Genomic DNA, 12,455 nt, shown 5'->3' on the forward strand with positions numbered 1-12,455 from the left:
ATTGTTTATAGGTTTTTAATAGTTATGAGGCAAAAAGTGGATTGAGATTCAATGAGTTAAAAGCACACCAATGCATTGGTTCTGCATATTCGCAATTATGTTGATCATGTTTGTGCTAATCGTTGATCTATCTATTGTTAGAGAATATTAGAATCGCCGTATTTACAGAATTGATGTCTCTGTTTGTATCCGGTGATATGGACTAAATCTTTGCTACTGATGTAAACGAGTCGAGCTTGATAGGTATCTTTTCTTGCTTGAGCTAGGCTTGATCCGTTCGAGCTAAAAAAGCTTAGCTCGGCTTGACTCGGGTTCAACTCGAGATCGACTCGCTAGCTCCTGGGCTAAATTTGTTGGACTATAATCTCTTGTTTTTTTTTTTAAGTCAAATATGAGAAACAAAATAACAAGACTTTGAAAGTATGAATTGAAGCTTACAACAAACTTATGATAATAAGTAAAAAATAAATCAAAATCATTGATTAGCAAGTAAAAAAAACTTATAAGTATTACAAAACTAATAAATCAAAACCAACAAAAAGTTCTGGTAATAATATCAACGCAAGGGTTACAAACAGATGATCACTTAGATATTATCTCCACAAGGATTACAAATACAAGTAATTGATTACTTAAAAACTACCCCCAAAAATGATTATAAGCAATTGATCACTTAAAAAAAAATTCACAAGGGTTACAAAACAAGTAAGACTCTATTACACTTCATAATTGCTACTAATAAATCTTGATTAACAGTGCCACCTTTCTCTACAAATAATTAGAGAAAAATTAGTCAAAGAAAATAATTAATATGAATACAAAAGTATCTTTCACACTAGTAATATAAATTATATTTTATAAATCATGAAAGTTCTATCGGACATTGTATCACTTTGTAAGCTTAATAAAAAGGCCGAACAATGCTCTTGTCTTTGAACTAGAATAAACGTATGTCAAAGGATTTAACAAGAAGATTGCTCTCTTGTGTCCTAAATTAAGCTTTTATGAGGTTATTTAAAAAGTGCTGTTAACAATGGTCTTATGCTGCAAGGAGAATTTGATTAAATAGAATATAAACCCTAGATATCAAATCTATGGTATATTATCAATATAATATTATAAAAAAATAAAATACAAAAAATAGTCATAAACATACATATTTTTAACAAAAAATTATTAAAATATGGGTTAAGAAAACCACAAATCATATACGAGATCGAACTTATTATTAAAACTAAATGTAGCAGTTACAAGATAAACTTAAATACCACTCATCGATACTCACGATTATATTTATAAAATTTTACTCGCTCTAATCTGAGATATATTACTTCCTACGAATAGTTTCCAACCTCAATAATTTTTAAAGTCGAAGATTCTATCTCAATATATCTCGAGACAAAGCTCTTGACAATTATAAGAATATAAGATGTGTAAAAAATAATTCGAACACTTCTCTCGAGAAATATTCTAAAATCGTGATCTAAATCTCTTCAAAACTTTAAAGTGAAGACTCAAAAAAATACAAAAGTGATGCCTAATGATCAAGGATAAAGTCCTTACATACCTCCTCTAAAAATAGCTCAAATTGTTATTTAAAAGTTATCAAAATAGAAAATTCATGATTCATACAAGGTAATATTCACTCTTCGAGCATGATATTGTTCATCCATCAATGGTTCCAATCGTTTTTCTACTGCCTGGCAACCAAAAATACTCTGAAATTTTTGTTAGAATCACATTTTTTTTTTTGTGGTCAAAACCATATCATAAAAATATGTCCTTTTTCTTATTAAACATTTGTACACATTTAAAAATATTTTAAAACACATTGTCAATTAAATAAAACTTTACCCTTGATAATGACAAGGAAAATTAAGAATGTTGCTATGGATTCAGATTACTGGACATCTCAAGCCTTGATATACTTACATCTTAAGTGTTGCACTACATTCTTGGAGGATTATTTGAGGGTTTAGATCACCTGTAATATAGATTTTTTTTTTCTTCTTCTTCTATTGCAATGAGACCATTCCTTTCATTTGTTTTGGCATGCTTTACATGAACATGATCCTCTGAATAACGAGATGAACTTTCATTGGAAGCAAATAGAATGTTATTATTAGCATAACATTGCTAATAATATAAAAGTCACCATTCTCCAATGAGTTCAAATTCTACAAAACTCATCTATCATTTACAACAATAACTTTTTTAAATTTTTTAAGTTAGTCTATTTCTTGATCTACTTGAGAGGACTTGCCCTTTATTTATAATGTGTATGATTACAAAAGATATTATCAAGCATGGTATGATTACAAGAGATAATATCAAGTACAATAGATAACATCTGTTTAAAAATATACAAGTCTATCACATGATTTTGTTAGCTAATTCTTATCTAGAGAATTTGTATACACATCTTTTGCTATCTCCTCTTTAATTGTCCATGTGACATTTTGTCACTCTTTGGTAGATAAGGTGGATCACATAAGAGTTTCCACAGTGTAATCGAGCCTAACATAATCACTTGAATTGAAGACATTTTAATTTAAGCAAATTTCAAACTAATTTTGAGCTCGAGCTCCTAAAAGAGCTGATCAAATAAATAATTTTAAGCCATAATCAATTTAAGCTAAATTTTAAGCCTTTTCTAAAATACGGATAATCATATTAGTTTATATATTTGAATTAGGTTTTATTTTGCCTAAATCAAGCTTATTATAATTCATAACTAAACTCTATACCATCGGAGTATATAGTAATTTACTTAAATAAAATTTTGAATATAACAAAATTAATACCATGAACTGTCACACCTCGCTTAGAGACATGACATACTATATAACTTGAAAAAATAATTTCAAGATACATAAAACTAATGATGACAAAATTTATTTTAATAAAATAAAATTAAAATTTTAATTCAAAAATTAATCCAACTAAAAAAATACCCAAATAATTCATAAGGATCAACAATCACTAATTTGACATAATAAAAATTTAAATAACTAAAATTAATCCATAGGCTTCCAAAATCCAACCTTAAAAGATTTTAATCTATTGCAAAAAAAGATATTTAATAAGCTCGATGCTCAACAAATCATCTCACTTTATTTATGAATATTCCAACAATAAAAAAAAATCAGTAAGTGATATGTATAATATAGTGCACAAGGGATCATAACTAGGGCTATTACAAAAGCTTGTGAGACTCGTTAGCTTGGCTCAAGCTCTAAATAAGCTAAGTCAAGCTTAGTTTTCTAACTCAAAATACTAATCAAGTCGAGTCGAACTAAACTCAAATAGTAATAGCTCGGCTCGAATTAGCTATATATTTATTTATTTATTTAAATTTATAGCAATATGTTATAGCACTCTTGGTAAGACACTTTAATCTCAAATAAGATAATAAAGATTCAAATTCTATATTTTACATATAAAAAATTAATTTGGGAAATGAAGAGTTAAGAATTAATTTATATCTACCCAACACTCAAAATTAAGCCTCAAATTGTTATATTATTATAGCTAAAAATTAAAATATAATAAAAATATTAAATCCTTAAAAAGGAGCAAACCTTTGGCAGATATTTTCCTACTCATAATATATTATATATATCATAGTTGGTTGACCAACTTTGCTCTTCCATGATAACACTTGGCAATCACTTTTAGCATCAAGCAACCACCTCATTTTCTCCTGTCGGTAAGTCGGTTGGCATATCTCCATGAGCTCTCAACTTGCCAAAATGTAGCACAATTTGATCCCCTTGGTTGGCATTGGCATAACCCACCACCATCCACTGCTTATCTTGAAATATATATATCGAATCGAATCGAGTGCTATGTGGAACGCAGTGAGTAAGAATGTACGATATATGAATTGCGGGAGGTGAAAGATGATCGATTTAGTTATTTGAATCATTTTAATTGTACTAGCTGTCTGATACACATCTACGTATTTATATCTATTTCATATAGAAATTAGATTTGAAATAGAATATAGACTTATTTTAGGATAAAAGAAATCTGTATTAAAATAATTTGGGCTAAGTTACTTAAAAAAGAATTTCCCAATTTAGTTTCCCTTTTTTTTTTTTACAAAATCTTATTCGACATTTAGCATAATATATATTTATTAATTAAAAGAAAATTATTCTAAAATATCACTTATTTGGGCGCTATCTAAACTGCCATAAGTAGTATAAGAATGAATGGACTCACGGATATGATTGTGACCGTGATTTTGCCCATGATTTTCTGCTGATAATATTTGGATAAAGGGCGGAAACCCGGATAAGATTAAGGACACGTGGCGGTCTGCGGACCGTTGTTATAGGGATGGGCGCAACTTTTGATCTCCACCATCCCACCACCGGAAGTGCGCGCTTCCGGTTCCGGATGCCCACTGCCTTTATTGTCTACTACGTACACTCAAGTAGGGTGGACCAGAGGGCAAAAAAAGCTCGGCGATCGGACGGTGAGGGGCGGTGCGAAGTGGTCCACTTGGGACCATTTTGACCTTTTGATCGCCGGACCCACAGAAGAAAGAACGGCTATCACCACGTCATGTCGTTTGTGGACCCTGGAGATCCACACACACACTCTCTTCGACTGCACCCATCGCCCTCCTCGTCGGGGACGGACCCACGGAAAGCGACGGTCGAGATTAAATGGTCCACGAATATTCCTACACACCATTAGTGGTCCCACTCAGGTGGTCATCTTATGGGCAGCGATATATATATGAAAGATTCTTTTTTCTTTTAAAAAAACATATCCTAATTAGCCTTTTGTAATTTGAATCTGAAAGAGTTTTTGAAATAACGAGAGCTTCAATGTTAGACTTCAGTAATATCTATCACATAAATCTATTTTATATAAAAATAAAATGTATTCATAATAATTTTATAAAAAATACATCAAAATTAATTATTAAAGTATTGTTTTAAAATATAAGCGAGTATAATAATAATTACTTCTGAAATAAATAAATAAATAAATAATATTTATTTTAAAATTGACTTTATTTCTAAAGTTAATTAGACCTTACAAAGTTCCACTAAAGTTAAAGATGGAATTTTCTATGGCGAGGTAAAGGAAAACCATACTAAGATCCCGGACTGCCGGCTAAACGATTGAGATCTCACTGATTGAGCGGTCCAGATTTTCTGAAAGAGAATATCGCCAAAATGCCCTATTTAGCGCGCCAGTCGCCTAGAGAGGGTGTGCCCATCCACCTGGCAGAACTGGTGCAAACCGTTGCTACGTGGCAACGTAGTATATCAAACAATATTTTAATAATAGAAAAAAGGAGCCAAAAAAGGCGCAAAAGGTCTCGTTTCTTCTTGCCTTCTCCATCGACCATCTCCATCCACCCAAAGCCTACAACATTCCTCTTATTCGCCCACCTCACTTCCTCGATGCGTTGCGAGTAAAAAAAAAAAAAAAAAAAAGGAAAAGGAAAGGAAACAAATCACAAGAATAAATCGTAAAAAAAAGGGAGCAAATCTTGGTGGAGTACAGTAGATATGGGGATGCCGGGATGGGGGAAGAGGAGGGCGTACTAAGATGAGCCCTTGCGGCGGCGGCGGAGTAGGAGCGAGTCCATCTCATGCACAAACCACCATCCTCTCCATCCGATGGACGAGACGCCGGGTGCGGTGGGGACCACCGCGAGCTTGTCGCTGAGGCTGGGGCAGGCCATCTTCTCCTCCGCTTCCCTTCTCTTCATGTCCGTCGGCGTCGAATTCTATGGCTACACCGCCTTCTGGTATCACATCCGATTCTTCCACTCTGATCTCTAATCCAATATCCAACTCTCTCAAAAAATTCGAAATGTTAACTTTGTCATCATGCTGTTTGTTGATGAGTTCTGCGTGCACTCCTCTGTTACTATTGGCTATAAGTATTGAAACTTAAACTAAAACTACCAGTGTTTGTTTTAATTTAGTAGACAAATTTTCAGAAAACAGTTAAAACACCTTGAGATTCCTCAGATAAGTGTATACCATATATAACTTACCAATTAATGAAAGGGAATTTGCAGATGAGAAGTAGTCCTTCAGCCAAAGAAGTCCTTAAAGCTGCCATATGGCACTGAATACTTCATAATGATCTCCATCTGCTGCTGATATAACAATCATTCTGATTATAGGTGTTAACTCAACCACTGCTCTAAAAAATTAAGTGGTTTTATATTTTTATATTCTTTCTTAATCTCTTATTTCTAAGCCTGAGATATTTTGATAAGCAAGTGGATTTGACGCTTATATTTTAAATGAGATATAGGTTTGATAAAATTAGAACTTAGTATCTCTCATAACTCATCAACATCTCTAAAAGCTTTAGTCATTAAAAAATATTAATTTTTATATTTTTATATTCCAATAATAAATAATCAAATCATATGAACACCTGATCAACTTCAGTTTTTATTACTTAATAGGATAAATTTCAAATTACCCTTATGTGGGTTTGATTACAATCAAACAACCTCCTAAACTTTTATTTTTGTATCACTTTGCCTCTATGCAGTCTAGACTAATGTGAAACTAGAGTAATATGAAACTATTAAATTTCCATATGAACTTAATAGAGAAGAAACAAAAAAAAAATTTAATTATTAAAAAAATTTCCTACCGTAAATATCAGAATTGTCATTCTCCTCCCATTAAATTTACTCATTATATCAAATTCTTCAAATTTAAATAAAATGCACTTTCAACCTCTTCTATCTTCTCTTATATAAGATTACAAGTTTCAAATCTTAGTTATTATTTAACTATCACAATGTATCTCATTTTAAATGCATACCCATGGAATGAAACTTTTGAATCATTTTAAAAATATGGGTAGAGCATTCATATTTAGTCAAACAATATCATAGGGGTATTATGGTAATTTATGCTCTCTATTAAGTTCAGATCGAAAAATTAATAGTTCCATATTAGTGTAAACCACAGAGAAAGGAAAGTGATACAAATAAAAGTTCAAGATATAGTTTGATTTTAAGCATAACCAAGAGCAACCACTAATTAGATATGATCAATTCCATCTAGTCACAAATTACAAAGTCAATTATCAGACACCAGATTATTAAAGTAACAGCTCAATAAGGAATATTTCTTCTTACATTATACCACATGATTGAATAGAGGAACAAACAAGAGTGGAACAGCCTCCCCTCCATCTGTCCAATGGACTTCAATTACCCTACAAAAACATTCAGTATCTGAAGCACAAAAAGAAATCAAGCTTACTAGTAAGTTTAGAAATATATCCTAATATAGCATCAATGACATTTCAAACTTATTCTCCAGATACTTTTAGTTGTTCTTCCACAAAAATTTATATATAGCTTCTCTTTTTTTTCCTCTCCAGGCTTTCATTGTCTTGATGTTGCGATCATGAAAAATAGACACAGAATAGGAACTGATTTTCTGCACTAGCCATGCTCAGCAAGATTACTGTTTTCTTCTTATATTATCAGTTAAACAGAAATGAGCTCAGTTATAAATTACTCTTGGCAGCTTTTTGGTCACCATAATGGGCTTGGTGATCCCTTGGAGCTGTACTCTGGCAATGGTAGACATATATTCTATAATCGTCAGATGTCCTCTTCGTCTACCAGGAGTCATGATTATAGTAGTTGTGGGAGACTGGGTATGTTTAATTGTGCATAATATTAGTAGTTCTTATGTGGAGAATATTAGTGATGTTGATCTACGTGAATAATGGCAGGTACTATCAATACTCTCACTGGCAGCGGCATGTGCTACTGTTGGTGTCATCGATCTCCTTCTTCACATCGATGGCCCATACTGCTCTCCCAAGTTCTGTGGGAGATACCAGTTGTCTGCTGCCATGGCATTTTTATCCTGGTTTCTAACAGCTGCCTCTTCTCTTTTCAACTTATGGTTTGTAGCCTCTTGGTGAATTGTTGATGATCCAGCTTTTGCCTAGTCACTCTTCAAGGTTTGATGGTAATATTTTTAGATCTCATAGAATTCTAAGACATAGCTTGTATATAGTATTTACATGTTCTTGATTGAGGTTATAGATTTTCTGCCATTCTTGTTTATAAAAAAGAATCAGTACACACTGCTAAGTTCTTACTGTACTCAAAGTCCAATCTTGGATTCATCCATCATTTAACAGAAAAAAGGAAAGAAAAAGACAGCAGAGATCATTCTGAGGAGCTGTGCCAGATCAACTTGGATGCTTCAAAATGCTTTGACTATGTTCTGCCTCACATTCATCTAAACTCTATTGGGAGAAGCAGGGGAAATACTATAACTGCATAACTTCCATTGGTAAAGAAATAGTGACATTGAATTTGATTTCCCTCAGATAGTTTCATTTGCAAGCTGAATGAAAACTAGTGCTTATATTTGCTCATTGAAGAGGTCATAGAGTTATCTTCTCTTTCTTAGACACTCACCAAATATTGTATAAGTGTTCTATAATCAGTAAAAATACCAAGAGCAGTTTTAGATCACAAAGAGAATAAGGTGCTTGCAAGTTTCTATGACATCCCATTAGATAAGACTACTAGTTCCACGGAAAACTATAGGCATCTTAAATCTAAGTGAATCATGAGGAGTATGGCTTTCCTAGTACTTGCGATTACTTTCCACTTTTTAACCCCAAATAAAAGAACAGTAAGAGTATAACACCATCTGGTAAAGTGAGACTCTAAAGTAGATAACCTCTATTTTTCGATTTACAATAACTTAACTAAACACTTAAGAAGTAGATCTAACGCATCAAGGCTACAGAAGGAACACATTTAAATAAAGAAAATTAAGATGAAGGGGGAGGAGGGTAAACCTTAAATGTTGAGTTTTCCAAGAGGATGTATATACTGCATCCAAACAAAAAGTTTGCTTCATTCTTTAAGAAGGCGCCCTTGCTTTCAGCAATGCACAGCATATCAGCACCAGTTGTTTTGAAAATTTTCGAATGCCACTGAAAATAAATAAAAGCAACCAAGGACAAAGTACTGAATGAGAAATACTAGCTGAGGCTTGAGATGAGAATGAGGTCTGGAAGAACTAAAACACCATGCGCTAGAAAGGTGGACCAAATTAGATGCAATGGTTCACTACAAAGTGATGAGAAAAGATTTAAGGCATTGAAAACGAATGAAAGCTTGCCAAAGGAATAGATCCAATTGGAACTTCTGATGTTTGCATAGAACAGCAGTCAAGAAAGAAATGTTGAAGCAATCAATGATAACTTCACCTAAACTTCTTCCAGTCTTTAGAGTTCTACCCATTACTGAGCATTTCATCCTCCAACCTCTCAGCCATGTTGGCACACCCCAGCCTCCTGTATGCATGAATGAAAGCACTCGCCTCCACCACCCTTCCTCCCACAACCCCCTTACCAACAACTCATAACTCCCGCTCGGATTGAATCCATCCTATTCATCTCCTCCCTCAAAACCCTCAACCCATCTCCAACCTTCCTTTTCTGACACATTTTCTCGAGCAACTCATCTACACTCCTTGTACTTCCATATCAAAGCCCCTCCTTTTCATATCTCAATGAAGAAGTAAAGCCGAATCAATGACTCCAACCTTGCAATGACCCTTGATCAAGTGCTCAAATGTTGTCCCGCTTGGTTCGATTTCCACTTCCATCTCTCCCCGTTGCAGTAACCGCTGATTAGAGAGTTAAATGCAACGGTATTGGCTGTGCTTCCTTTCCCCACCATTTCTTCCCATTTTCTCATGCTTTCCCTGTTACTTTAATCATCACAAAAGCCCCGCCATTAGAATGCTGTACGTGTAAAGGTTAGGCCCGCAGTTATAGCTCTCCATATCTTTTTTAAGAACCTCTTCTGATCGGTAAGCGGGCACAAACGGGTCTTGGATCTTATTCGCTCGATCCGACTTCGGTATCTTTGCCGTACATCGATTTTGAATCCGCATCCGTATTCAGGCCTAGTGGTTCGTACGGATTATTAAAATTTGTGATTCTATCGTCACAGGATAGTTTGGAATTTTGGAACCAAATAATAAAATTGAACATTTGATCCAGAAGTCAGATGCTGCCTGCACATTGGAACCAAAAAATAAAAAACTTATCAATGTTGGCAGCCAATTGCTCTCATCTGAGCATCAAATATGGGCTTAATTGTCTTTTACTAGCAGAGTTTCTCCTTTTTTTTTTAGGGGAGTTTTGCATCCTGGAGCTATGTTTAGAGCTAGATTATTTGGTCACTTGGGGATGGTACTTGCCCAGAGTTTTTGTTAGACATTTGGGCTAGAGAGTGTTTGTTGGCAACAAGGTTTCCCAACCTGTTTGATGTTGCTTGGAATGAAAAGATATAATTATGGCCGGAGGTTTGAAGCTAGTCATATTTTTATTCTGAGGTCTGTGTATCAGTTCTTAAACAATGAAGGTCTGGTGTTAGGGTTGTAGAAAAATGTAGATCCCCTTGAAATTTAAAGCTTTTTTTTTTATGGCTAGCCAGTAATAATCATATAATAACCAAAGACAATCTCATCAAAAAGACCTGGAGTGGTGATACTGGTGCATCACATGACCTGTCAGTAAAGGATTTTACAAGACACACAACAACACAAATTCACCATAAATAAACTCAACCATAAGAATCCGGATACAAAAACAAACCTTCTAAATACGCATCCAAAATACAATGCTAAAGTCCAAAATACACCTCAAAATACACCCTCAATCATAACGCCCTCGTAGGAGCTTAATACAATTAATAGACATACTGGAAAAGAAAGCCAGTTGCTCCTCGCTACCATAAGTTACTAAATTAATACAATTGATAAAGATTACCAGTCACTATCTTGGAACATGCTAGTTCCTAAACGTATCAAAATAAGTCCACACAGATATAAAGCTTAATACAATCTCTTATTTATACAAATTTTAATCATAGTGTTTATATGTTATGCATAACAATAAAAGAGTAGTTTAGCCATCTCATGTCTACTAAGGTGTTAATCATACTCTATACAGGATAAATACTCTTAAGAAATAATCATCTATCACATAACCATCTATCATATCATACATCGAGAGGGGGATATATATACACCTAGCGGTAATGTCACCTACACATATATGGCGACACTACATGTGACCAGTAGTCTGTGGCTATCAGACTAATAGACGCCCTAACCCTGCGTCGTTGGGTACCGCTAGAGATATATCCTCACCTCATAATCATGTTCTTCTATCATCATAATCTAGTCCTGACTATGCAGTATAATTACTTGAACTCAGATGGAGGCTGCTAATAGTATAGTCATATAAGATACACTATACCCTTAATCCTGGGTTGAGTGAGTAAGGGCACTACCTAGTTAGAACTCGAATAGGTGGAAGTGATACGAACTCGACTACTAATGATAGGTGGAAGTGATACAGTGTCTATGAGTGTATAAAGCATGTCATAGTCATCATGATCGTTATATTCTATATTCACATATATATTTATGCAAAGGTATATCATACGGGATACATGTAGAGCATCGTTACACTAATGTTTATACTACATTATCATTCTCATAATATCATGATGAGCAAATTATCAATAACTGCATATGTAAAGATATATCATGGTACACTAAATACATGTATTAATACCGACATTTCCTATAGTGTCATGACAGGTATAATACTGTAACTACATTATTCTAGATTTGTATAAACTCTACTCTCTTGGGTTACACTAAATCTCGTCAATTAGCCGGCTCTTCCGGAATCACAAAATCCTCCTCACTCGGTATCAATCCCATTAATTCATGTAAGTAAAGCCATACTTAGCGAACTAATAGAATTATTATTTTATTAGAGAATTTATGTTTAGAAAAAATTCACATGATAATAAATTGTCATTACGGGGGTTAGGCTAATTAATCAAGTGAAAATAGATAAACAGGGTTATAGGGTCCAAATGGCCCTAAATGGGCTAGGTTGGAGGTATTAGGTTAGGCTCGAGCCTAACCCAATAGGCAAGAGGGCCTTGGTGGGCTGCAGCCCACAAGGTTGGCCGAAGTGGGCTGCAGCCCACAAGGTTGGCCGAAGTGGGCTGCAGCCCACAAGGTTGGCCGAAGTGGGCTGGGGTCCAACCACAACCCACCCAACCCAGCTTAGTGGGCTGCGGTCTGAGTGCAGCCCACGAGGACTCAATGGGTTGCGGCCCTCGTGGGCAACCCACTAAGGGGGGTGTGGGGGTTAAACAACCCCCCACCCTCCCTCATTATTTCCCTTCCGAGGGAGGAGACGGAGGGCCGGCGGCGGCGCAAGACCGAGGGTAAGTAAAGGAGAAGAAAAGAATGAGGGGGAGGAGGGCTTACCGAAAGGGAGGGTTGGTCGGACGTCGGCTCGGGGTCCGGGGGCTTTGTCGGCTCGGCGGCGGCAACCCGAGAGAGCGGAGAGGGAGAGGTAGCGAGGTGGAGAAATGG

The 12,455-nt window shown here is 35.0% G+C and overlaps 2 protein-coding genes across 8 annotated transcripts; one reads left to right on the top strand and one right to left on the bottom strand.

The window, feature by feature from the left end:
• Window positions 1–5,253: 5,253 nt before the first annotated feature.
• On the bottom strand, window positions 5,254–9,802 carry LOC140783217 (uncharacterized). 7 transcript variants are annotated; one of them, XM_073130007.1, is made up of 5 exons: window positions 9,588–9,802; window positions 8,836–8,973; window positions 7,139–7,207; window positions 6,029–6,133; window positions 5,254–5,878 (listed from the first exon to the last, which is right to left on the bottom strand). In XM_073130007.1, the coding sequence occupies exons 1-4, from the start codon at window positions 9,648–9,650 to the stop codon at window positions 6,068–6,070; spliced, it is 336 nt and encodes a 111-aa protein (XP_072986108.1). In that variant the 5' UTR covers window positions 9,651–9,802; the 3' UTR covers window positions 5,254–5,878; window positions 6,029–6,067. The 7 variants fall into 7 exon arrangements, 2 of the variants coding, with proteins under 2 accessions (XP_072986108.1, XP_072986107.1); XR_012108118.1 differs by lacking the exon at window positions 6,029–6,133 and having other exon boundaries at window positions 7,139–7,218; window positions 9,250–9,802; XR_012108117.1 differs by having other exon boundaries at window positions 5,254–6,133; window positions 7,139–7,218; window positions 9,250–9,802.
• LOC140783216 (CASP-like protein 5C1) lies at window positions 5,641–8,507 on the top strand. Its single transcript, XM_073130005.1, has 4 exons — window positions 5,641–5,776; window positions 7,536–7,668; window positions 7,747–7,988; window positions 8,164–8,507. The coding sequence occupies exons 1-3, from the start codon at window positions 5,646–5,648 to the stop codon at window positions 7,939–7,941; spliced, it is 459 nt and encodes a 152-aa protein (XP_072986106.1). The 5' UTR covers window positions 5,641–5,645; the 3' UTR covers window positions 7,942–7,988; window positions 8,164–8,507.
• Window positions 9,803–12,455: the final 2,653 nt, after the last annotated feature.

The sequence above is a fragment of the Typha latifolia genome, chromosome 3 (assembly GCF_019914945.1).
Source record: "Typha latifolia isolate L0001 chromosome 3, TyphaL0001v2, whole genome shotgun sequence".
In the NCBI taxonomy this organism is placed as follows: Eukaryota; Viridiplantae; Streptophyta; class Magnoliopsida; order Poales; family Typhaceae; genus Typha; species Typha latifolia.

What these genes read in the sequence shown, in the direction of transcription:
- LOC140783216 (XM_073130005.1), top strand. Translation starts at nt 5,646, where the DNA reads ATGGACGAGACGCCGGGTGCGGTGGGGACCACCGCGAGCTTGTCGCTG. An exon ending in TATGGCTACACCGCCTTCTG is followed by an intron (nt 5,777 to 7,535) that starts GTATCACATCCG and finishes TACTCTTGGCAG; the next exon opens with CTTTTTGGTCACCATAATGG. An exon ending in TAGTAGTTGTGGGAGACTGG is followed by an intron (nt 7,669 to 7,746) that starts GTATGTTTAATT and finishes GAATAATGGCAG; the next exon opens with GTACTATCAATACTCTCACT.
- LOC140783217 (XM_073130007.1), bottom strand. Translation starts at nt 9,650, where the DNA reads ATGGAAGTGGAAATCGAACCAAGCGGGACAACATTTGAGCACTTGATC. An exon ending in TGGAAAACTCAACATTTAAG is followed by an intron (nt 7,208 to 8,835) that starts GTTTACCCTCCT and finishes GGGTAATTGAAG; the next exon opens with TCCATTGGACAGATGGAGGG. An exon ending in ATTCAATCATGTGGTATAAT is followed by an intron (nt 6,134 to 7,138) that starts GTAAGAAGAAAT and finishes TTGTTATATCAG; the next exon opens with CAGCAGATGGAGATCATTAT.